This window comes from Ascaphus truei, chromosome 4 (assembly GCF_040206685.1).
Source record: "Ascaphus truei isolate aAscTru1 chromosome 4, aAscTru1.hap1, whole genome shotgun sequence".
NCBI classification, from domain to species: Eukaryota; Metazoa; Chordata; class Amphibia; order Anura; family Ascaphidae; genus Ascaphus; species Ascaphus truei.
Window position 1 is genome coordinate 355,855,579 of NC_134486.1, and position 27,891 is coordinate 355,883,469.

A 27,891-nucleotide genomic window follows, 5' to 3' on the forward strand; every position below is an offset into this window, starting at 1 on the left:
AAGTGTACCTTTACATTTAATATTCAAATACATGTGATCCTAGGTCATCTGAGTTTTGTTCATATGCAAATATGGGTTCAGAATATCTTTCTATGTTAATTAGTCTGGAAACACAGCTTTTTATCATGCCTTACAAGGACAACTAAACACAGGCGGTCAATTTGCCATAACTGCATACAATATGAATGCAACCTTGCTTACATGTATAGGTTTAGTAGTGAATGCTCATGTGCTTCACATATTACACCTAAAACAGCATGTTTGCTATCTCTTGGAACAGCTAGCAGTGTAGGAAACTGGTGCTTCTATTATTATTAATTTACCTCATATATTTTATATGTTTTTCAAGGGCGGACAAGTTCATCAAGCAGAAAAGAAATGTGGGACACAATAGTCATTGGTGTCAATGCGTGTGGGAATCATGTGAGGGACAAGCGGAATTGTCACAAGAGATTTGATGATATTAGGTCCAAATTGAAAAAGAAAATACAACAGCAACGCGTGCATGCTACTGGCACTGGAGGTGGGCCGACACCACAACGTCTCATATTAACTCCATTGGAGGAGCTGCTTCGGGCAAAATTACTTCCCGTCGTCGTGGAAGGCTTACCTGGTGACCGGGATATTGGAATTTATCCCTCACAATTTCCACCAGGTGAGAAATATTACTGTACTAGGCGTGTCGTTGCTTACAGTTATTTTGCATATTTACACTGCTTTTTATACTGTCTTCACAATATAAGCATACCTGCATCTATATATGTAAATGTCTGATTCTGTATATATATATATATCAAAATAGACATATATGTTGTAGTCCTACTAAAAGCAGTAACTAATATAGCACATGCCATTGCGTGCTCATTTACATGTGAATTCCCAAAATGCATTGCTGCAGTGGAAGCAATTGATGGTGGGCGAAGATGGGGAACAACAGGGTAGTACACATGTGTAACACATGCTAATGAGAAATTATTACTAGCTACAGGTACAGAACATAAATATGTATAATATTATTATGTATTTTATTAATTTTACTCCGACAAACATGACATTACTGCCTATTGTAAGCATGCATCAAATATATTGCATGCAACGGCCTACAAACATCACTTGCACTAACACATCTATAGTTGTTTATGAAAAGGTCCATTTTTGCTTTAACTCATATACAGACAGCATAATGAGGCACACGTATCATATGTTATGTCATTGTTTTCATAACTTAAAAACTGCACACGACTATTTAGCTCATCTACCATTGTGTTAAAGCAGCTGCAATTAATATCTCATCACAGCATACACTTCAACAGAGGGGGTGGGGTTCAGCACACACACTAATTACAGGCTCATTTTAGGGTCAACTTAGTTCACACCATTTTCACCTGTTTCAAGTAATTGAAAGGTGTGGCTGATTAGGCTTTTTGGGGAAGGGAATACCGTTCTTACAACCTGACTAGCACAACTGAAGTTAATCACACTCATTTGAAAGCTTCACTTTAGCTACTAAATGCCCCAACAACTCATTACTTATCAAAGCGTACGTCACACATTAGTTCACTCATATCTATAGTTGAACTACTATCAACGACACATTATCACACACTGCATGTGTTGTCTTGTTGAGTCACAGCCACATTCAGGTGTGCCACATCTTCTATTAATGTACCACACATATCCTCTACCAAAAACAACACTTTTTGCAATATGACCACCTTCATGATAACCATTGTGAATGGTCATCTCATGATAGTTATGTACATTATGATACTGATATCACTACACAACATATGATTTTTATGTTCAAATTTAATCTATTTATCCTCACGCATTACTGCAGAAACATAGTATGTTTTATGTTAGAGAACTCAAAAGTTCTAAGTACACAGGCATGTACATTGTTATTACAACTATTTATGTTCACTTTCACACACACATTTTGGGTTAAGGAAATGATGCTGTTAGGTACTCATAAATACAGAACATACAATAACTGTTTGTTCAATATTTACACATGTAAATGTAAAACTTATGTTATTGTTATATATAGTTGCCCCTGAAGGACATGTGTCACCTGAGACGGAACAAGTGTCTTCACCTGGGTCAGCCAGCTCAACACACCTAGAAGGTGAGTGTATCAGTTGGTGGCCATATAATATGTGCTCTTCTATATGTTATGTTGTCATGTTCATTATTTGTTTTGCACATGTTCTTTAAATAGGATTACTTAGTGTATGTGAAAATGAAGTGTAAGGCAACATGTATTGTGTTAGTGATGTTAACTATCATGTAGGAGTTGTGAGTTTACAGCAAGTTTTCATTCACTCATATTTCATACTGAGTCCAAACATTATTCTTAAGTCAAGGTAGTTTTTAATGTGAGGTTATAAAACGTATGGAAACATGTTAGTTGTTACTTATGACACAGTAGAATTACATAGTAACACAGCAGAGATTAACATGCCATTTAATAATGTGTACATTTATTTGTAGAACATGATGATGAGGATTATGATGATGATGATGATGATGATGATGCCGCCATAGACACACAAATACAAGCAAGTGACCATGAAGAGGTTCCAATTGAAACTGTTTTACCGCCAAATCGTCCAGCAAATACCACATACGATGCAATTGTAGCTTCTGAGGGAAAAATTGTGGAAGCAGAAAATCGTCGCCATTCTGACCTGATGACAGTGCTGGAAAGGATGATTGCACTGCAGGAAGAAACAGTTTCACAATTGGCACATCTCCACAGAGTCTTCATTGAAGTGCCTAAACAGTTGCAAAAAATCAACACCTCATTCGAAGCATTAGTTGTTCAGCAAACACAAGCTAATTACTTGAGAATGACTAATGTACCACAATTCAACTTGAACACCTCACAGGCAGGATCTGTTCATGCTGGTCAGTTTTCACCACATGCTTCTGATCTTCATTCACCAGGTCCGAATGTTACCGGTCAAGTAGCAGACATTGCTGTGCAGGTTCCTGACGACATCCTACCGCTGCCATCTGTACAAAATCAGCAGCTGACACCTACAAAGGAGGCCACAAAAACAAAACACAAGCAGTTACTACTGACCAGTTTTTGGTCAAAAACAACAAAAGACACACATGAAACAGACCAACCATCACTTGTGCAGTGTCTACCAACTTGCTCACATGTGTCAGTGGGCACAAGCCCTGTCGGTGAGTCACTGTCCACAAGCCCTGTCCGTGAACAGTCACTACCCAAAAGCCCTGTAGGTGAGTCACTGCCCAAAAGCCCTGTAGGTGAGTCACTGCCCAAAAGCCCTGTAGGTGAATCACTGCCCAAAAGCCCTGTAGGTGTATCACTGCCCAAAAGCCCTGTAGGTGAATCACTGCCCAAAAGCCCTGTAGGTGAGTCACTGGCCACAAGCCCTGCCCGTGAAGTGCCAGAGGCCACTCAAAGTGGCTCTGTTGTGGCTAAAGTTGTTGGCAAACGAAAAAGGAAAATTCAAGAGACAACAAGCAGGCCTGTTACTCGGTCTCAAAAGGAACAAAAAAAATAAATTTTATAATTCACAAAATATGTCTTTGGCCTTGTTTTGTTGACTTCAGATTATTTAATTAATATTGTATGTATGCTGAAGACTGTGTTGTTTCCAAACTTTCAAGTACGTTCTTGTACACGTGAAGTTTTGGAAATGTTAACACTCGTAATTAATGAATAGTGTTATAAATATTTATGTATTAATCGTCTGTTCAGTAATGGTCCACCAGGAGCCAGTTGCTAAGTTTTGAGAAGCTGCCATTGACTTTGCAGCAGAACATTGCATTTGGGTGTGTTACTTGATGTAATCATTGCATGTGCATATTATTCACATGCAATTATAAAAGCACCTATTTAACTGCAAACATCTTTCTTGTACGTGTACAGCAGGATTTTGTGTTAAATATTACTTACCTTTGCTGGCCATTGTAATGTTGTCCTTTAATCATTTATGTGTTCTTGTTTCAAGAACATCTCTGAATTTATACTAATATATATGTAGTATGTATGGGTATATGCACACACACACACACACACACACACACACAGTGTGTGTGTGTGTGTGTGTGTGTGTGTGTGTGTGTGTGTGTGTGTGTGTGTGTGTGTGTGTGTGTGTGTATGTATATATAGTACTATCTAAACTGGTATAGATGTATTTACAAAAAATATACACATCATGCTTCCTTGTGAAAACACAGTATTTTAATAATACAGGCCTAATGTTTGAGAACTATACTAAGTGTGAGCCTCTAACATTATTGGGCGCAAACAAATGTTTATTACTTAATTCACTCGTGTTTATCACCATATAAATAGGTTTCATACAAGGCCTTCTTACTGCCATCAATACTGCACCGACACACTTTATTCGAGCAAATACCCAGTATGTACCTGGCAGATACCTGGAATGCGCCGCTCCTCACCTCTAACAAGCCCCGTTGCGTTTGCCTTCCCAGCCTGGGTTCATGCCTGGCTGACGGGCGGCTGATCTGTAAAATGATAATGATTAGGATTTAATAGGCTGCAATGCTTCGCGTGTCTACCAGATGGCATAAATTCATGAATTGTAATGCAGTATATATATATATACTGTGCAGTATTGCAGCCAGCGGGAATAAAATGCTTCAATCCCTGCCTGGAAAATACCTCAATGCACTCGGGCAGAAAACAGTCACAAACCTCAATACACCCGGGTATACCTGAATTCGTGGGACTAGCCGAGCTCGAATAAAGTGTGTCGCCAGTGTATGTTGTGTGTACTCCTGCAATATAAAAATAAAAAAAAAATAAAAATTATATATATATATATATATATACACATACATACACACACACACACACACACACACACACACACACACACACACACACACACACACACACACACACACACACACACACACACACACACACACACACACACACACACACACACACACACACACACACACACACACACACACACACACACACACACACACACTTTATATATATATATTTATGAGAGATATATATTTATATATATATATAGATACACACGTATTTAAACTCATGCAGACAGGGAGTTAACCAGACTTTCAAATACACACAGAAATGTATGTGGGAAAAAAACATTTCATTTTGCAGGTGTGTGTATTTACTGATATGGCTGTCTAAGCACTATTTTCACACAGTGCTCTTTGTTATTTGTCAAGAAAACTCAATGTTACTGAATTAAAAGTGTAGGAATGTTTTCAGAAACGAGATAAAAAAAGGATACATGTTTGTCCCACATGCGGCTATCACAAACCACAAATGTTCAAGCAATTAAAACTACACATCCAATTGGCGTTTGAAATAAGGAGTTACAGTTTATAGTTTTGTTGACCTTGAAAAGGAAACACAGCAATTTGTTAGCCATTGAGCAGTTTCATTTTGATGAGCAAAGAACAGATACCTGCACACATCTTTTGTGCTAATCTGCAATGGCTGATGAATTCGTGACAAATATGAATCCGAATTTAGGGTATAAATACATGGTATCAGAAGCTATTTTGAGAACTTGCGGACACCAAGCGAGCACACGCCAAATCTATGATTTGATTCAAGCAAAATATCCTTATTACCAAGACCGTGGGCATGCGCGCAATTTTAATTCCTCAATAAGATTCACTTTATCAACTAATGACTTTTTTGAACGTGTGCAGGATAAGCTAGAAGACAAATATGGTTTCTGCAAGATTGCCAAAGAAAAACATTTCACCGTGAAAGAGGGCACATATATTGTGGTTAAAGGCATATTTATTCCTAATGCCAATAGCAATGGATCCGCTACTACTGTTCCGTGTGAATCGATACCTGCTGCAATATCTGCACCCTCCATTCCTGAAACCCACATTGTACAACAACAAAACTACTATGATTATGTACCAAGCCTTTCAGCTGAAAATGCATTGGAATGGGTACCCGAAGAAATGAACCTACCTCCCGACCAATTGTTTGAAGAAAGCAGTGGCGATTCCTATGAGCGCTTCATGGAGGAGATGTGTGTCATACTGGATTCAGCGGGTGGGTCAAGCGTGGATGAAAAAGCCTTGCATTTCTGGAGCGACCAGTTGCAGCCAGACGAAGAGTTAATTCTAGAAGAATGGTAAATATAACAACCGTTATGAGTTGACTCTGCGTTTAAATGTTTTTTTTTTTTGTAACCACCATTTTCCCTTTCAATGCGTGGATACAGCGTAACATTGCAGACTGCATAACATGTAGCGATCACAAAGAAATTGTTTCCGAATACAATATAGTAGAACCTGAAAGAGTAGTACACATTGCTGACGGAATAAATATACGTACTTTCCTATCACTTTAAACATATTAGCAACATTTTACCATAACTGTAACACATACCTGTTTTGTTATCATGCTACATCTACAACATTTAAAAGCGGGTCCACCACGTATGACGTGGGACCCTTGTCATGGCCCAAGGCGTCCTTAAAAAGGATTACGGAATTAAAGTCCCGCCCCCAAGCGACGTGCGCACCTCAAAGCCTATTGGCTGTCATGTTTTGTTATAGTAACGGTAACTGCAGTGTGTCATGTGTGCGGCTCAGTGTTTGTAGGCGTCAACTGGGCGTTAGCCGAATGTTAATTGAGTGGGAGGAGTGTTAGCGTGCGTTTCACGCTGGTTTAACATGACGTCACACGTATTGCATTTGCGCATTGTGTTATCGGCCATCCTTTCTGATCAAACACGTCTGTTTAAAAAGAATACAGATGTACTCGTTTAGAACGAATGTAGTTTCGTATTCATTGTATTTGAAATAAAGATTTTATGTTTAATGGTATTTTCAAGATGTATTGAACGCACAACGTACGCTTTGTTTTGCGCATGCGCTAACAGTTAGTGCAGCCAAGCGTGAAGTGCGTGCGCACACTAAGATGTGCGCGCACATTTTTCAGTATACAGGCAACGTTCACATCATATACATAGTTATGCCTGCTACAAATTTAAAGAAACATTACATACTGATGTACACTTGTACTTCTAACATATAAGTGAGTGACGTGTGTATGTACACAATCATATAGAGCTGTGTAACGCGTTGTCACGGATACATATATAGTAAGGTGCCATATTTGACCATCATGTGTTTGCTGTATTTCAGAGATGTCGGGGAAGATACAATCGGATCAATGTATGATTTCAGAAGAGTCTACCTTTATATGAGATGATTGTTAGGAGGAGCCACCGACTACTATACTACATATGGAACTAATTTTATATTGCTTGCAGCGCTTATTAACAAACAATTAAAAATGTCATACCCTTATGCCTATATTGCATAAGCACTTAATTAACATAATGATGTTGCAAAATAGTGCCTCATGAATTTTTATTGAGTGTTCTTTAATGACAACTATCATTTTATGGCATGGTGTGTTTTATATATAACAACCATTCCCACTCTGCTAACACATTTGTGTATTCTATTGTGTAATGGAACGTATGACTGTCGAAACTATGTAACAATAATAATAATAATAATAATAATTATAATTATAATATGAGCATGTTCATGTATAGCGCTGCTAGTTGTACACAGCGCTTTACAGACACATTTTTCAGGCTGAGGTCCCTGGCCCGTGGAACTTGCAATTTATTTTTTGCCGCCTGAGGCACAGGGAGATAAAGTGACTTGCCCAAGGTCACAAGGAGCCGACACCGGGAATTGAACCAGACTCCCCTGCTTCAAACTCTCAGTGCCAGTGTGTGTCTTTACTCACTGAGCCACTCCTTCTCCCAATGTAAAGGACACTTACAACCAACTAGCCATTTATTGTTAAAAATCTCTTGTTACATGGGTATGTTGATAAAATGGTTTGGGACTGTAGCAAATAATGTTATTGGCCAGATGTTGTGGTCCCCTACAATGCATGATGTTCTGAATATGACATCAACATCATGTAATGAAGTACGTTTCTGTGTATATTTCATTAACCTAACTAACTATAGTTTACTGTGTTTATTAAACGTTCTAAAAATACATAGTATAGTCAATATGATGATATAAGCTACCATAATAAAGCTGGTGTTATCATTTGTGGGTGTTATACATGGATCCTACACAAATTGATACAGACACAAACAGTTGTCTTAAAAAGTGTGTCTATGCTAATGTGCACGTGATTGACGTTACAATTGTGAGAATACTTGATAATTATCATCATGATAATGATGAAGTGACGTGATTTATATTCCTAAAATATTACCAACATTGTCATATTGGTAAATTAGAAATGCTAAATGACAGTAACATTTGCGACAAAATTGTGTTTTCTGTTAACAGTTTTACACTTGGTACATGTAGGACACATCCACACACGTGTGACTTATACATACACATGTCACTAATTTAAATTAATGTTGACTATTAATTCCTAGCATTAATAAACACCTACATTGCTAAATATAAGATGTAGTACGCATTGTTGTGATTACAGGCATTCATGCATGGAGTGTTATGATCAGTCAATTTCATCCGTGATGAATGAGCTCCCGTAAGTAAACAAATAAGTACAGTTATCCCCTTGTCTCCAAACACTTCTATATTACATTAATGGAATTTATAAGGAAACATACATAAAATGTGATGAAATGGGAGTAATCATTTTCTAATACAATGCACATGAAAGCTCAAGAGTAGCTAAATGCATATACATGATACAGAAAGTACATATATGTTACATTTGTGTTTAAACCAATATGTTGGGTTTTTACTTCAAATAATTATAGGAAGATTGATGTAGGCACATCTTATGAGAGATGTCAGCAAATATACATACCATGATCAGTCATACTGGAGATATACCTATAATGCAAAGGAACAATATATAAATTGCAAACATTGACATGCCATCTTCAGTACCGTAAACAACACAGCAAAGTGTGTATTTGGTGTTAAATGTGCAACACCATGTATATTTAATGACATTCAAAATGTAAATCAGCCTGGTGTACACATCATATGGATGTACATGTTACACTGCACCAATAACATTGTATGTAAGCATACTAGAAGCATGAATGAGTATGGGCATAATATGTGTATTGTCTTAGCATAAGGAACAACACAATGCTACAATATTAATGCTTTGTTACCCCAGTTGTATTCACATACACACAACTAAAGTACAATTGAAGAGGGATTATATAACCTGTGCAACAATAACATACCGGTGCCACATCCCTTTGTGCACACAGCAGAGAAAAGAAAGGTGTGCAACCCATATTCATCTGTGTCCTACCAGAAGGGTATATAAAAAAACATTATTGTTAAGATAACATAATTTAACTATAAAAGTAGAACTTGGAACATATATGTTTTTACTTACAAGAAAAAAATGAATTGATGAGATTCTGGCGTGTCTGGCCACCACTGGCTGTTTGTTCATTTTCAGCAGCTACATGGGTGGGATGCTCGTCTACCAAAGGCTCAGCTAGGTCTGATTGTACATTGTGCCTGAGTGCAACATTGTGCAAAATGCAACAGGCAAGGATAATATCAGACACTTTTTGAGGCTTGTATAGAAGAGCCCCACCAGTTCTGTCCAGACAACTAAATCTGGTCTTGAGTAGGCCAAATGTCCTCTCTATAACAGATCTTGTAGATATATGGGCTGCATTGTACCTGTCCTCTGCTTCAGTTTGAGGGTTTAGCACCGGAGTCAAGAGCCACGGCCTAATTCCGTATCCTGAGTCACCTATAATGAATGGAGCACACATAAGCTGACATTAGTGATCAAATTGTACAATGCCAACATTCCTAAATAAAAATGTGTTTTGTGTTAGAACATGTAAATGTGTACTCACCCAGCAGCCAACCATGTTCAAAATGTCCCTCTTCGAACGCATGGAAGACTGAAGAGTTCCTCAGGATAGAGGAATTGTGACTGGAACCAGGGAATTTGGGTACCACATGCATTATCCTCATCGTCGCATCACATACCACCTGTACATTGAGTGAATGGTAGTGCTTACGATTGCGGTACACATGCTCACTCTGACTAGGTGCAATCAAAGCAACATGTGTGCAATCGATTGCACCCAGCACACATGGTATCCCTGCTATATTATAAAAGCCAGTCCTGACTTCCAGCCACTCTGTCGCCTCTGTAGGAAAATGAATATAATTCCTAGCGCGTCTATTGAGTGCATAGAGAAACTGGGTCAAGGCCCGCGAGAATGTAGATTGCGAGACCCCGCCCACTATGCCCACAGTTGTCTGGTATGACGCGGAAGCAAGATAATGTAATGAGCACAGCATTTTAACAAGCCCAGGGACTGCACGACCTCTGGCTGTGAAAAAATCTAAATCTCCCCTTTCTCCTGATAAAGAGATAAGATTGCTGCTGAACTCAAACGATAGCGACTTACAATCTCCTCCTCACTCATCCCATCTAACAGGGTTCTCTCCCTGTACAGACGCGGACGAGGCACAACTTGTCTCCTCTGTCTTCTCCTCTGATCTCCTGTCCCTCTACCTGTCCCTCGGCCTGTCCCTCTCCCTGTCCCTGTCGTATCCGCGTGACTGTCCCTGTCACTGTCCCTCGGTGTGTCCCTCCCTTGCCCTATATGATTGTCTTCATCATCAAGCATGTCATAGAAAAGAATGTTCCTCCGTCTCCTAAACAATCTCAACATTTTGAAATGAGTAGCTGTGAATGAGCAGGTAATGGGCGTCCTTTAAATAGGTATGTGATGATGTCAGGTGACATAGTAAAATGCAAGGTGTTACATTAACATAATAAAGTACTTCTGTGGCAAGCTGTGTGCAGTTGTTGTTATAAGTATTTGTTGTGTGTATTCTGCAGGGAATGATGATATTTGCCAATGATGTGACGTGAAGCTTTGTACAAACATTGCTTGCAAATAAATAGTTGCATGTGCAATGCATGTAAAACTTCTGAACGCAACAGTCAGTCATGTAATTAGACAAAAAGGCTGAGATTGACGTGGGAAAAGTTTTGTGTAACATGTGTAATTAGCCATGTTATTGTGACATGTTGACAACAATGAATAGTCGTGTGCATATGCATGCATTTCTGTAAGGAGGATAGTTGCTATAGAATGAGTTTACAAGGTGTCCCAATGATGAATTACTGTACATGTGTGTGTAACGGTCATATCACCCCACCCAATCGCATATACCGCGTGCGTGGAGGGAACATGCAATGTTACCAAGGGGGTGCGTGGTGCAAAACCTGTTGGCTCACAGAAGGCTGAGCATCCGCTAAGGGAACCTGGGGCAATGTATTACAATACTAATGATGCAGCGCCTCCACCTGCGATGGCTCCCACCAGAGGGGAAGTAGTTCCTCGCAGGACAATACACAATGACCACACAGACAGCTCTATATAACTATTAACTTTACTACATGCAGCAACTTATCACATTACATCTCAACACATGCGCCACGGCGGACGCTAACCACTCTAGGCGTCACGGCGGACGCTACCACCTCTAGGCGTCACGGCGGACGCTACCACCTCTAGGCGTCACGGCGGACGCTACCACCTCTAGGCGTCACGGCGGACGCTAACCTCCCGCAGAGTGACCCCACCCTGTGTCCAGTAACCCCCACCCAAATGTCTTGCACTCCCAAAATCATATACCAATGTCTGCATATGTATGTGTGACTGCACAGCCACTATGTCTGGTGATAGGCCTGGTTGGTGCACGTGAGTTGCAGGTTACCTGCCCGGGCTCCAGCCACGGGTACCGCGATATCACCGGAGTTCCGCCCGATCCGACGTTGTCCTCCACACTGCGTTGGGTGAATTCCAGCGCGGATAATATCACCTTAGTCCCAGGGTCTTTGATAGTGTTCTGAGCCCAGAACCCACCTCGCAGGGCCGCACGGCTTTAGCACTGTGTCCCTGACTAAGCTACCAATAAATGGGTCAGTGTCCCTATCTAGGGCCTGTCCCTATACTCCACAAGCTATTAAGTGGCTCAGGACCTAACTGGGGGTCTGGGGGCTGCTGGCCTAATGCAGAGGGTCACTGACCCCTGCATCCACCTCTTACCCCTAGCTGGTCCGGATCCTGACTGCCTGTGTCACTGCAAAACCCCGCGAAAAGTATCTCTCCTTTCCCGGGCAAATCCCTCAGCCCTATTGGCTCCCTGGCGTCAGGTGTCTCTGCCCCTATGCACCCTGGGGGCTGGCCGTCTATCCTCGAGCATGCGCGAGCTATCAGGGGCCTCCCGCGCTAGCTGGCATCCTGCGCATGCGCGAGCTAACTGTCATGGCGGCGCCCTGCTCCGCTAGCCGCCGGGCCGGTGGCAACGCAATCGCGGCCTTAGCGACGGCCCGATCGCGTCCCCGGCAACCGGCCTGCTCGCCGCTCGCGTCCCCGGCAACCGCCCGACCCGCTTCCCTAGCAACCGGCCGCACAGCAACACCGCGCGCTCGCAACGGTGAAGGAGGAGGCGAGTGCGCGAGGGGGGGGGGACAAGGGAGGGGGCGAGTGCGCGAGGGGGACCTGGCTACATGTGTATAAGTTAGGTTGAAGTGTTTGTAATGCAACGGTTACAATGTAAACATGCAATGTGATTGATCGTCCAATAAGTGACGTCATGAAAATAGGGAGGACCAAACGTAGATGTAAACATGAGAATTTAGATGTACATGAACGTTTAAAGATGCGTGACACATTACAAGCATTGTGTAATGTAAAGGAACATGAATATACTGTGTATGTGTGACATGTGTGACATGTGTAACATCATGTAAATAATTGTCGCTCAGTTCATAAAAATGTGTGATATGATGTGAGGTTCTCCTTTAAGAGTTGAGTATAGTATTTTCCCTTGGCACATCATCACATGATGAGTAATGTGACACGCAAATGCTGAAAACATGTAAAAGTATAATGTTATGCAAATAATACACGTCAGCTGTGACACAATGCAGTGAATGCCCCCACACTGTAATGCAAATGACGTTTGTATTGTGAGCAATGAAACGTAAACAGTACTATACTGTTATACGTCCCCGCTCCATTGACTCCATTGATGTACAGAAGATTTTTTTTTTCTAAGTGCCGTTCCGGCAGCCTTAGCGATCGTTCTCCCCTCCAAACTGCCAACTTTAGTTGGCGGGAGAAATTGGCCATAACATCTCAATTTCGTAGTGCCGATCAGCCCCGATAAGCTGTTTTTTTTTGTTGAATCCAGCCGATTTAAAAAAGTGGCGATCAGTGGCGAAAACAGGCTTATCGGCAGCCGACTGGCCATAACAAAATAATCGGCTCCGAAACATGGCGAAATCAAGCACTTATCGGCGCTTACTGAATCTCAAACCCAATTTTGGCTATAAAATGGCGATAATTCCCTTATCAACGCTTACTGCATGAGGCCCTATGACTTTACAAATTTTCGCCAGCTCCTCATACGTGGAAGCGTGCAGTAAGGAAAAGGTTATGTAGTGACCCCTGTTTTCACCGTATTGAGCCCCAATTTGTTGGAGGGTATTGGTGTGTATCACCGGGTTTTTCCCGTATCTATGATCATGGAGGCGGCAAAAGGCAAAGGGTCGTGTTAAAACCAACTAAGAAGCGACAGTCGCTGCCAAGCAATGCACCAGCACCAGCACCGGCTTCCAATGATGGTCCCACTGTCAGTGACAAGCCTGAGCCTGAGGCTGAGCTGGATTTGGCGTGCAGTTTTGATGAAGCTTGCATGTACCTAAGCGATTTCCAGCCTCACCTGCTGACTACAGGTGGACTAGTCCCGCTGCCAACTATCGACGTGGATGATGAAGAAAGCTGGACTGGCAGTGGACCGGCGCCGGCGCAAGCTGAATGGGAAATTCAATGGTGAGTACTGTCTTGTTGCCGTATTATTTTGGTGGGGCTGGCTGGGTACTTCTTTAGGGGGCTGACCATTACTGTACATTAAAACTTTTCTTTTTTTTTCCTCAGAAAAGAAAACGGCTAATGGGGGGATTTCGATGGATAATATTGTACTGTATGCTGATGTTTTCCGGCCGTACAGTATACTGTGTAATAAACCCAAATAAAAAAAACTATGCATTTATTCTACATATTTAGTATCGTTTCATTATTTGTCTTCTACAGTATACTGTACAGTGCTATACAGTGCCTAACATCTATGGGCAAAAAGAATTTTATTCCTAGGTGCCCTAGAACAGAAGTTCCCACGCCAATTGCCCGTGAACTTGACCGCGGCCCTAAGTCTCAACAAAGTATCCGGACGTTCCTCCTTCTCCTTCCATGCACCCCAAAACTGGAACAACCTACCAGAGACTCTCATATCCACCACCAGCTTAAGTTCTTTCAAATCTAAGGTTGTCTCACACTTTAATCTGGTCTGTAACTGTTTCATACGCTCATAATATATATTTTCTTTAACTGTGCATGCAATGTCTTGTATATAATGTATACCTTGTTCATTTATGTAACTGTATTTGTAACCATGTATTATTTTGTTTTACTCTGTGCCCAGGACATACTTGAAAACGAGAGGTAACTCTCAATGTACTACTTCCTGGTAAAATATTTTATAAATAAATAAATAAATAAATAAGTAGTTCCCACGCCAATTGCGCGAATATTATGTAAAATAACCCGTTCTGTGGGTCTGAGCGGGTTGAAATTTACCTGGTCCTCATGCGGGAGGACCCTTGCCATAGTGGCAAAATATCAGCCTTCCAAGACCGCCGAAACCGGAGATACAAAAAGACAGTTTAAAAGCACATTACCAAAGTGGCTTTTTTTCTGCCATGCAAGTCAATGGCAGAAACCTGAAATTTAACATCACCCTGACTCCGTTCTGTTGCCACGAGAGGGTCGCAATTTGCCATGCAATCCTGCCGCAACTAGGACTACATGGTCACCGAATCTGAGCCCTCTAGGTCGAACAGAACCGGAGTTGTGGGTTCCAGGTTTCTGCTCATTCTGACTTAGCCGGTTCAAAGCTTTCTCTGCCATTGCGCTCAATGGTAGGACCCTCCTCGCCGGCGTGACCCTTTCTCGTCGCCATTACTGCTCGGACCCTGTTGGGGTCAAGTGAGGAGGTTCCTAACATCTAGGGGCAAAATGAATTTTATTTCTAGGTGACCTAGAACAGAAGTTCCCACGCCAATTGACCTAGTTCCCACGCCAATTGCCGTAGTTCCTACGCCAATTGCACGACCAGGCAGTTAAAAAACAGTGCAGCAAGCCTCTACATTTGTTACACTGGCAAAGCAGCAAATGGAAACAATGTGAGGCAATTCAACATGTTCTTTTATTGGTGGAGTCAGTACAAAAACATTTATTTACAAATACTGTACAATGTTGAAGCATTTTAAGTAACATCTCCTTTATTAAAGAAACCCAGTACTGTATACAGTACAGTACAGTGGGATGGTGCGCAACACTGTCAGTCAGACCTGCACCAGTTCAGTCCTAGAGGGCAGCAAACAGGGCAGGTTTTCAGGGCAACATTGAAAACCGTGCCTATTTGCGGCCCTCAGGGACTGGAGTTGTGCATGTCCTGTGAAAAAAAACACACAACAACATCTCCTTTGTTTAAGTACAGCAGGTACTGTAGGGCAAAACATGTAGAGTACTATACAGTTCAGCACAACAGTATGGTCTCACTGACAGTCCTCCACATTGTCCATCCATGGCCGATTCCTTGCATGGCGCAAAACGCCATTAATGCAGTCTCTAACGCCTTTCATTACAGGATCTGTAACTGTATAAAAGCGCCGCAATTCTTCCACAATGTTTTTCCTTAAATTGGCAGGAAGGGCCTTTTTTACGCGATTCCCATCGTAGTTCACTTTGAACACCCACTCGCAGTACAACGTGTAGGGAACATGGTGCTTAAAAATGATCAAGGCATACTTGTGGGGTGCACCAGCACTCATCACCCTATACTTCTCCCTAAGCGCCGCTGTCAGATCACGCAGGGTGATGTCGGGCACTGTTTCGATGCAAGCGGGTGTAGGTCTTTTGGGAGAGGGTGTGCTTGTGGCGACGGGCGATGGTAGGATGTCTGGGAGGAAGCTTTCCTCCGGTCGTGGTCACCGTGTTGTCTCCTGGCGTGGTCTTGACGGGGTTGTCATGTCCTCCTCAACGGCATACATGTACACTACATCTTGTGGTAGAGGGGGTGCGCTTGGTGATGAAAGGAGATCGAAGGTCCCATTCATCACATCCATGTCACCCTCCTGCTCCGGCGTCGAGGAAACAGGGGCATTAGCACCGAGCAAATAATGTATGCCCGCAATATCAGCCTCTATCTTCTCCATCCGTTGATCCATCCGTTGCTCCATTTGTAGCATCCATTGCTCCACATTTAACATTGTCTCCAGAAGCAGATCTATCTTTGCCAGCACAATAGAATTCCTGGGGAGATCCACACTTATCCCATTCAGCATCCGGTCCAACGAGCTGCTTCTTGTGCATGGCGTCTGGACATCTGGGGGGATGGGTGCAACGGAGGATGAGATGGGGGTTCCATGGAGAGAAGCGGCATCGATGGAGAGTGGAGGAGGTGACCTGTGGATACCCGGTAAAGGAGAAGCGGTAGCGTCGAAGAGGGATGGAGAAGGTGACCTTTGGATTTCCGGGCGAGAAGCAGAGTCGTCTAAGAGCAAAGAAGAAAGTGACCCGTGGATTTCAGAGGCGGCAGCGTCGTCAGATGGAACCGGAGAAGATGGGGGTGGAGAAGACGGGATGAAGATTTCCGGGACAGCTAAAGCAGAGTCGTCGAAGCATATGGGAGGAAGTGGTCTGCGGGTCCGATGAGTTGGCTGCCATTCGTTCTGCGTCAAGAGTACATCACCGTATATCTTCTTCACATAATGAGGCTTAGGTCTAAGAAAACCCTTAACCTTTGGGGTCAGCAGAAGGTTTTCTTTATTGGCCTTAGCCTGTCGCTTTGCCGTTGGCATGGAAACGGCAACCGCCTTTCGCTTTTTCAGCATGACAGGCACGGCAGAGGTGAGTGGGTTCTTGCGTCCATAGAACCGGGGATGCTCCATGGAAGCAGGTGGCACAATGCAGTACAGTATCTGGACAAGGGCAAGTTCAGATAAAGATCCTGGAGTGGTGGCCTATGCAAAGTGTGTGACCTTTTATGCATGGCGGCCAGGTACAGGTGTTGAAAGTGGGCGTGTGAGTCATTACCATATAAATACACCATCTATTTTGTGTATTGACTGCACATAGAATACACATCGACTAAACATCGAATATACATTCTTGTGTTTGTATTTCTTTCTACTCGCAACAATGCCTGTTAAAAATATTTCAAAGGATCTCAGCATGCGAATTAAGGAGATGTACAGGAGCGGACACCGAAATGCTGCTATCCAACGCTGGTTAGCTACTTCTGACCTCGTTGTGCCATTAACCACCGTGAGCTATCATGCACAAGGAAAAAACAGAGACCGGAAAAAGGCACCAAGGGTAACAAACGCGTAAGTATATTTATAAAACTTAACAAAAAAAAAATATAGAAAACTGTACTGTACATCTACAGTTGTTATTTCTGTTGATTTATATTACAACATACTGTACAGTAGTTTGTCTATTTATATTTATAGTAGAGCAGTATACATTTTTTGTATATTTCAATTAATCTTACAACGGTATATACTGAATAGGATGTACTGTATATTTATATTTATATTACAATTATATTATATTATATTTTGTATATTTATATTTATAGTACAACAGTATATATATTTTGTCTATTTATATTTATAGTACAGCAGTATACATTTTTTGTATACAGTATTTCAATTAATCTTACAACGGTATATACTGAATAGGATGTACTGTATATTTCTATTTATATTACAACAGTATATTTATTTTGTATATTTATATTTATAGTACAACAGTATATATATTTTGTCTATTTATATTTAATGTACTGTATATTACAACATTACATTTATATACATTTTATATTGCTGCATATTAATAAAACAATATCATTTCTTTACATTGTAGGGAGACAACTGTTCTGGTGGACAAAATAAGTGAGGAGAATGATGAGAGGAGTGCATTAAGGGTCAAATACACTCTGCAGGAAAAGCACAATCTGACTGTATCCGAGAGCAGCATAAAGAAGATGAGACGCAGCATTGGATGGAAATATGGACGTGTGAGGTTAGTACTGGACAGTACAGGAGGTAAAAGTGTTGTTTCGCAAACTGTACTGCACTGTGCCGCAAAAATTTTTTATTCCTTGTCATTACAGAGTGTACCCCATGATACGGGACTCAAACAAAATCAAAAGAGTGCTCCAGGCCCAGGCATGGATCGACAGCGGGGAGACTTTCCAGGATTGCATCTTCACTGATGAGTCTACTGTGTCGCTGGAGAGATTTGCACGATTTGCGTTCCACAAAAAAGGCCGCTTATCTTTGAAGCCGCGGCCAAAACACCCTGTGAAGCTGCATGTGTGGGGTGCCATCTCTAGGCGTGGACCGGGATGCATTGTCATCTTTGAAGGTAAAATGTATCAAATATAATGTCGCTTAATGCATTGTACTTGACTAGTGTTGCCTTACCGTATGCACTGTACTGTACTATTGTGCAGTTTTTTGAGCACTTTTCTTTTCTTGCTATAGGAATCATGAATAAAGCTTTCTTCCAAGACAACATTGTGCCCGAGATAGTGCAATACATCACACGCGACTTCCCCAATGGTCACCGCTTCTACCAGGACAACGATCCCAAGCACACTGCGTCAACGGCGCATATCCTTGAGCGCGGCATCAACTGGGTGAAGACGCCAGCGGAGTAAGTGCAGTAGACTGTGTCCCATTTTTGTTCCCCACTGTTTTTAGCTCTTAAACCAATTGTCCTTTCTTTCCAATGACAGGTCGCCAGACTTCAATCCGATCGAAATGGTCTGGCATCAGCTGAAGGACCATATACGGAAAGTGGTGAAACGCTCCAAAAAGGACGAGTTGTTGAAAGGCATACTGAGTTTTTGGAACGATGTACTCACCGTGGAATGCTGCAATAAATATATAGACCATATTGCCACTGTGTTGCCCATTGTCATCGCGCATAATAGGCAAGCATCAGGAAAGTAGTACTGTGCTGTAGTATTGTAAGTACAGTATGTTACAGGTAAGTATGGCACAGATTTTTTCTTTCCAGATAGTAAGAGTACTGTATACAGTAGTTAGTTTTTTCTTTACAGAGAGAGCAGCACCAGCCATCAGGTTACAGTACATAGAATTTAACAGTAGTCAGAGTATACAGTAGTTCCAGTACAGTATACAGTACACTAGTTTGACAGTACTACAGTAACTGCCTACTACAGTAACTGCCCCATTTTTTTTCTTTCCAGAGAAAGCTGCACCAGCCACCTACAGTAGTTCTGCAATAATACAGTACAGTAACTGCACTAATTTTTGGTTTTCTTGTCGTTCCAGGAAAAACGGTGGCCTAGGGGGATGGGGGCGTTGTGTCCAGTCAAATCTGCTTATACAGTCAAATGTACAGTATATAAACAGCAGCAATGATGTACACAAAACCTCTCCTCTCTCAATGAACTACTGTACAGCAGAGTGAATGAGGAAAAGATAAAGACTAAAGAAAAAATAATTTTACTATACAGTATATACAGTACAGTATATTATACAGTATATTACAGTACTGTACTGTATATACTGTAGTATTAAATAATATTCTTATAAATGTGCATTACTCATGTTTCCCCATGTTTTACAAAGATTTTCCAAATGGTTATCCAATTTCAAGCTGCCAAAATAACTTAATAAAGACTGCATTGCTGTATGTATTATTCCTGATTATTTTTATATTTGTATTTTTTGGTTCCTGATAAAATAAAATAAATATTTATTCACTTTCCTTCGAATCATAATCATTGACAGCCACCCCTACAGTGCATCAATGAATTATTTTATTTATTTATTTATTTATAAAATATTTAACCAGGATTTATATATTTTTATTTTAAAGATATTAAAGAATGTACTGTAGTGTATTAAAAACATGTGACTGTAAACCATAGTGACTGACAAATATTTTCTCACCCTGATGAAATACTGTATCAGTGTACTCTTAATTACTCTCTCCTCAAGAGGGGGGTACTGTAAAAATTTTGCTTGATCCGTGCCGGGTTTTCACTTCGGTCCAGGTTTTCTGTCTCTCCTGCCCTTTCTGCTCTCTGTGGTCATTTTTGGTACTAGCAGCCTGCTTTACAAGGCTGTAGTTACCATAGGGCGTCACCGAGCAAAGTTCTGTGTGTTTGCAGCTCCTGTCGGTCTTTGCAGTTACACCTTATCCTCTTGCTTGTTTTGAATTCCTGTTGCTGACCCCAGACCGTGACCTCGACCTTGCTGCCATCCGCCTGCCCTGACCTCCGCTTGTGTCCTCGACTTTGCACCTCTGCTGCCAGCCCTGACCTCTGCCTGTCCCCTGGACTTTGCAACTCTGCCACCAGTCCTGACCGCTGCTTCCATACCGACTACAGATACTCTGTTCCTGGGTTGTGGTCGATTTATTTGTATCCCTACCTCAGCCCTGCGGGTCCGCCTCCTGATTTGAGACGAACACCATCACAGTATGTTGCCTGTTTATTCTTGTTTCCCAAATGCATAATCTTACATTTAGCTGTATTAAACCCCATCTGCCATTTACCTGCTCAAGTTTCCATTCTATCTAAATCATTCTGGAGAGAAATGCTCTGATTGTATTACCTTACACAGTTTCATCAGCAAAGATGGAGACTTTGCTCTCTATGCCAACCTCAAGGTCAATAATATACAAGCTAAAATGTAGGGGTTCCTGTACTGAACTTTGATGTACTCTACTTTTCAACTTTAGCCTTACCTCAAAAGGTTCCATTTATGACAACTCTCCATTGACTATGTCAGGGTTTCAAGGGGGAAATACAAAGGAAGAGTCTTTAGTGCAGATTCACCTGGGGTTTTTGCAGATAGCTGGAGCAATAATCTACTGTGTGAAGGTCAGCAGAGAGATTAGGGAGGAGCAGACAGAAGGGGTAGTCAGGCGATCCAAAGTCAGGGCGGTCGACGGACAGACTAGGGTCAGGGTAGGCAGCAGGCAGAGTGTAATCAGACAGACCGGAATCATGATTAAGATTTACAATGAGTTCAGGAACAACTAGGAACTGCAGCAAGAGAGCAACACAACTTTACTCCAGCTAGCAAAGCTGTTGTGAAGCCCAGATAGCAGGGAGAGGTGTCTTCTTATAGGTATTGGAAGGTCAGGTGGTCTTGCCAGTAGCTGTCTAGCGAGGGCCTGCACGGAATAACACAGTCCTAGCATGTGAGACCTCACATTATTCCCTCTTCTAGGGGAAATGGCACAGGCTTTATTTAGAAACCCTGTATGGAACTTTTTAATTTCCCATGGAGAATGTACTTCCGTGATTGACGACTTTGGAGGAATAGAATTAGAATCAACAATTTTTGAGCAGGGGCATCACTAAAGAATTTTTAAAATCTCAGGTCATTCCTCCTCTTCTATGCTTTTCCCAAGCACACGCCAATCATACTTAGCTACCCTCCCTTTATACATGCCACATTCCCCCTCACACATCATTCATACTCATCCTTTTATTTAACACACACTCCACATTTATCTCCACTTCTTAAACAGCACCATATTTCTTTATCATAAGCACCATTCACCCACCGTTCTGTTACATATACAGTGCCACACTCCTTTCCCCACCCAACACAAAGCATTAACCTCATTCCACTCCCCACACAAAGCCATCACACCCCCATCCCAGACACACACACAAAGTCATTATACTCTCCTCCCCACACTAAGCACTCACTCTTTCCTCCCACCTTCCCACACACCTCAAACATGTCAGCTACTCAGTGGGTACAATGTGGGCTGTCTGAAGATGGAGAGACTTTTCTCTGTTCCGGGCTGTGTGTTTTTCCCATGAGGCTGTGGCGCCCTTGGCATAGGATCATGGGACTTTGGTTGAGAAACACTTATCTACTGTATCTTAGTGTTATATTCAATACAAAATACAAACATATGCCAAACTGTACCTGCAAGCTGTCTCATCACCGGTCTTGATTGAGGTCCCATTTTCCTAATATGTTTTCTTACAGTAGGTAACTGCAAATGTTCTTTCTTCCGAGTCGTAAGTCATTTTTTATACTGTTACATTAGTGAGATTCATATCAATCGACTTCAGCAAACAAGGTTCATAATGGATCCAATGATATTCTATTATTTAATGTCATAAACCCAGAGTTGTACTAATTGTCTTTATTAAGCATGACCCCCATGCGCCATGAAGCTGTTCATTTTCCCCTCTTCCTTTAGTTCTGTAGGTTTTATTAGTCTCTCATATAAAAGAACATGACAGTTTTATTGTGAGATTGAGTAGCATGTCCCCAGAGAGCTGTAAGGTACCTCTGTGTAAAAGTGGCGCCTGCTGTTGTGAAGCATATGTCTGTAGCTTTGACATATCTTTTTGATTATAACTAAGCACAGCAGAAGAAGTAGGAAAGTCAGGCAGAAGAAACTAAAGGTACATTCAAAAGATAGTGAAAAGGAGGAGATTGATAAAGCAGATGATATAAAGAACAGGATCCAGTACCTAATCATAGGTTTAGTGAGAATAACGATTTTCAGTTGTATCATTCATAAGTGGTTATGTAACAAGTGATACATGGTTATGCCACATAAAACCAGCTTATTATGTATTTCCATATTCTCTTATTTTTAGTGTAAATAATAAAGGACATTTCATCAGCATAAAAGGAAACGGCTCTTTACAATAAGGGCAGTTAAAATGTGAAATTCATTAGCCATGGACACTGTGATGGCAGATACAATAGATATCAAAGAAAAATTTAGACATTTCCTTTTTAGAAAGGAAAGGTATACAGGGATATACCAAATAAATAAAGTTGGGAAAGATGTTGATCCAGGGATTAATCTGATTGCCATTAGGAAGGAATTTTTTTTTCTCTTATGAGATATCATTAGATGATATTTAACTGGGGTATTTTGTTTGCCTTCCTCTGGATCAATATACTGTATATACACATAGTTACATAGTTACATAGTTACATAGTTACATAGTTACATAGTAGATGAGGTTGAAAAAAGACTTCCGTCCATCAAGTTCAACCTATGCTAAATTTAGACAACATATACTTTATCCTATATCTATACTTATTGATCCAGAGGAAGGCAAACAAAAAACCCCACTAAGGGGAAAAATGAATTCCTTCCTGACTCCAAGAATTGGCAATCGGATTAATCCCTGGATCAACATCCTTCCCATGTATACTTATTTGGTATATCCCTGTATACCTTTCCCAACTAAAAAGATGTCCAATCTTTTTTTGAACAAATCTATTGTATCTGCCATCACAGTCTCCATGGGTAATGAATTCCACATTTTAACTGCCCTTACTGTAAAGAACCCTTTCCTTTGTTGCTGATGAAATTTCCTTTCCTCCAACCTTAAGGGATGGCCCCGAGTCCTTTGTACTGCCCGTGGGATGAATAGTTCTTTTGAAAGCTCCTTGTTTTGTCCCTGAATATATTTGTATAGAGTTATCATATCCCCTCTTAGATGCCTCTTTTCTAATGTAAATAAATGTAATTTAGCTAGCCTCTCCTCATACTGTCCCGGCACAGCTTATTCTAACAAAAGACGGGAGCTGGCCGGGATCGCAGCGGGCTAGCAGCGGGTCCATGCGGGTCCATTCTTTAAAACCGGAGTTTCCCGCGCTTTACCGCGCTTCAATAGATAAGCGCTATGGCGCTTACTATTGAAAGAGCCCGAGGCGCAGGAAAAAACGGCCGAAACCCAGCCAGGGTTTCGGCCGGAGACTGCCGCGCGGCGCACGCGTTTTTTTTAAACTGCGGTGGTGGCCGTATTAGAATAAACTCTGCCGCCACTGTAAGTTAGAATGTCCATCCCCTTTATTAATTTGGTGGCTCTTCTCTGCACTCTCTCTAGTTCCATTAGGCATTAGGCAGTGAGGCATTTAAAGTGAGCTTTTTAAGTGATAAAAACAGTTAGACTACAGTTAATATATATATATTTAATATACTCACTTTCTTCATGCAAGACCAATAACCAATAACCTCAGCTGATATGACATGGATCTAATTGCATTCTCTTCACAGGTATGTTCCTGATGTTGAAACCCTGTGTATAAGACTGAATCTGGCCTTGTTGAATTGATATATAAGTATGTTCCTGATGTTGAAACCCTGTGTATAAGACTGAATCTGGCCTTGATTAATTGATATATAAGTATGTTCCTGATGTTGAAACCCTGTGTATAAGACTGAATCTGGCCTTGTTGAATTGATATATAAGTATGTTCCTGATGTTGAAACCCTGTGTATAAGACTGAATCTGGCCTTGTTGAATTGATATATAAGTATGTTCCTGATGTTGAAACCCTGTGTATAAGACTGAATCTGGCCTTGTTGAATTGATATATAAGTATGTTCCTGATGTTGAAACCCTGTGTATAAGACTGAATCTGGCCTTGTTGAATTGATATATAAGTTAGTATGTTTGAATGTAAAAAGTTATTTTTTTTTTCCTCTTAACTCTGTGCTGTTAATTGACCAAATGGAACAAGCTGACTGATTGGGGAGGGGGAGGGTCATGTGACTGTTTTAGCTGTATATAACAAACACCTCTCCTGCAATCTGCAGGAACTGCAATTGGCATTAGATAGTGAGGCATTTAAAGTCAGGTTTTTAAGTGATAAATACAGTTAGACTACAGTTTGACTAGAGGTGACTGGAGACTGGATCTACTGCACACTCATTTACTCAAGACAACAAACGGTAAGCTATTCAGATCACACTATGATCCCATGCTTGTTAGCCTGCATAGTTTAACCCCCCACCCCTTTACAACTTCTTTCACTGCAGCCTCTCCCAAAACTGACTGCACAAAACACTGAAACCCTGAATTGACCCTAGCATTGCAATGCAGCAAAACACTTGACAAGGTACAGGCCCACCCCTGCTGTTTAGTCTGCACACACTCACTCTGCTCACAACAGCTCCTTGCAGCACTGCCTACCTCTGGCATCATGAACCTGCTATTTATTTTAACATTTTTCTTTCTCCTGGCCTCATGGAGATGTTACTCCCTCTATCCACTACAAACTCCTCCTTCCTGGCCCACACCCAACATCACCATACACCCTGGACTACTCAAAAGCCTTGCACTATCTACTGAATGTTGGTGGAGAACTCTAAAAACCAGCACATCAACCACTGCTCACTCTAATGGAAAACACCACAAATTTACAACTTGCAAACAACTACCCAAATTTCTACTCATACTATTACACTCTCTAGCAGGGGATGTTGAAACTAACCCGGGTCCTCCCATTTCAGCTCTGTCCCATGCCCCTGAGAATTCCACCTTTAAATTCCAAAAAGGGCTATCTGTCGCCCATATAAACATCCGGAGCCTGCTGCCCAAACTGGATGAACTAAGGGCATGGTGCCTTATGCATAAACCCAAAGCCATCGTTCTTACAGAAACATGGCTATCCTCTAAAACCCCTGATGCAAATATCGCCATTCAGGGATACTCCATTTTTAGGAGAGATAGGTCAAAGAGAAGAGGAGGGGTGTTATTTTATATTGCAGACACCTTACAATTTACACTGTTACATTGCCCACCAAGTCCACCCTCTTTTGAAACTCTAGTTGGCAAAATCTGCCTCCCCTTTTCTAAGCCCATCTTGCTTGCTGGCATCTACCGCCCCCCTAAAGCCCCTCTACAATCCTTGACTGATATCACCCAATTTCTTGCCTCCATTTCCTCTCTGAATGAGAAGAGTGAGCTGCTACTTCTAGGGGATTTCAACTTCAATTGGCTTGACCCTAAAAACCACAAAATCCAGATACAACTCAAGTCACATAACCTATCGCAACTCATTTCCCAACCCACACGAATAAACCTGAAGTCGCATAACCATTCCTTGCTAGACTGGATTCTCTCCTCAAACCCCAGCAGAATCCAATCCTCTGGCATCCTTCCTGATATTTTCAGTGACCATGCAATAGTGTACTGTGTAAGGAAAATTAAACCGCCCCATTCAAGCCCTAAAGTTCTCCTCACTAGAACATTTAAAAACTTTAACCCACAACAGTTTCTGGATGACCTTACCAACTGCCCATGGCACAGAATCGATTTAATTCCCGACCCTGATTCTGCGCTCGACTATTTCCAATCCGAGTTCTTAAAACTCTGCGATACCCATGCTCCACTACGCAAAATAAGGGTACGGGGGGCCCACCTTCCATGGGTTACACCTGACCTTATAGCACTCTACCAGTTCAGGGATGCCTTGTGGAAAAGCTACAAAGTAACTGGCACTACCAAGGATCTCAATCACTACAGATGCCTGCGGAACGTGTGCACAAGGCAAACAAGGTATGCAAAAGCACAATATTACTCTGACAATCTCCACCAAAATACATCAAACCCAGCTAACTTCTGGAAGGTTATCAACAATATATTCCAGGCTCCTAACCATCAACAACCAAGTAATATCACTAAGGGGGATATTACTCTGACAAACCCCACTGACATTGCAAATGCATTCAATGATTACTTTGTGGGGTGTGCCACTAACATGTTAGCGAAACGCAGCACAAACCCCAAACCTGAATCTCATCCTGGGAGTACCCCTATAGTCCCACCCCCTCCCAACACTGCCCACAATTTTCAATTTAGCCCAGTATCTGAAGAGGAGATTACACAAGCGCTCCTCAAACTAAAACTAAGCAGCCAATGTGGACCCGACTTACTACAATCTAGGTTCCTACGACTTGGTGCCCCAGCCATTGCCAAACCAATTGCGTCCATAGTCAACGCTATCCTGTCTGCAGGCCATATCCCTAAGACCTGGAAAACTGCCAGAGTTGTCCCAATCTTCAAAAGTGGGGACAAAAACACTGTCTCAAACTACAGGCCAATCTCACTTCTCCCAATTCTATCCAAAGTTATGGAAAAATGTGTCCACTCCCAATTAAGCGATTTCTACACCAAGACAGATTTCCCTAGCCAATTCCAGTCTGGGTTTCGTCCCAAACACTCCACCGTAACAACCCTGCTAAAAGTTTGCAATGAAATCCAGTGTGGAATGGAACGGGGACAACTCACTAGTGCAGTATTACTAGATTTTGCAAAGGCTTTTGACACAGTTGATCATGTTATCCTGCTTAACAAACTCCAGAGCTCTGGAATAGGGAAACATGCTTTAAACTGGTTTCAGTCCTACCTATCAGGAAGATCCCAACATGTGTCCATCTCAGGCTCTAACTCCAACCCCCTGGATATAACCTGTGGTGTACCGCAAGGCTCTGTTCTGGGGCCCCTACTCTTCTCAGTGTTCATTAATGATCTTCCCACAGCTTGTAAGGAAGCCTCAATACACATGTATGCAGATGACACAATCCTGTATGCACACAGCCATAGCCTCTCTGACCTTCAACACATACTTCAGTCTGACTTTTTGAGACTCGAAAACTGGATTTCCCAAAACAAACTGTTTTTAAACACTGACAAGACTGTAACAATCGTATTTGGGACCAAGACTAAATTTGTAAAGCTTCCAGTGACTGAGCTCCTGATTAGAACCAACGCTAACACCACCCTAACACCTGTCACTAGTTTTAAATACCTGGGCTTATGGTTTGACTCCCACTTAACAATCGGGATGCACATTGATACCCTGACAACCAAGACCTATGCCAAACTAGGGGTACTTTACAGGAACAAATCCTCCCTAAGTCTCCTGGTCAGAAAGCATATTGCACAGCAGATGCT

The 27,891-nt window shown here is 41.7% G+C and overlaps 1 protein-coding gene across 1 annotated transcript; it reads left to right on the top strand.

The window, feature by feature from the left end:
- Positions 1 to 310: 310 nt before the first annotated feature.
- LOC142492412 (uncharacterized) lies at positions 311 to 22,728 on the top strand. Its single transcript, XM_075595055.1, has 5 exons — positions 311 to 655; positions 2,051 to 2,128; positions 2,494 to 3,195; positions 20,945 to 21,036; positions 22,549 to 22,728. Exons 1-5 carry the CDS (start codon positions 379 to 381, stop codon positions 22,726 to 22,728), a joined length of 1,329 nt encoding a protein of 442 aa, XP_075451170.1. The 5' UTR covers positions 311 to 378.
- Positions 22,729 to 27,891: the final 5,163 nt, after the last annotated feature.

Coding starts and splice junctions, on each gene's coding strand:
- LOC142492412 (XM_075595055.1), top strand. CDS start 379: ATGTGGGACACAATAGTCATTGGTGTCAATGCGTGTGGGAATCATGTG. Junction 3,196..20,944: donor AGTGGGCACAAGCCCTGTCG/GTGAGTCACTGT, acceptor TGACTATGTCAG/GGTTTCAAGGGGGAAATACA. Junction 21,037..22,548: donor CAATAATCTACTGTGTGAAG/GTCAGCAGAGAG, acceptor ATTATAACTAAG/CACAGCAGAAGAAGTAGGAA.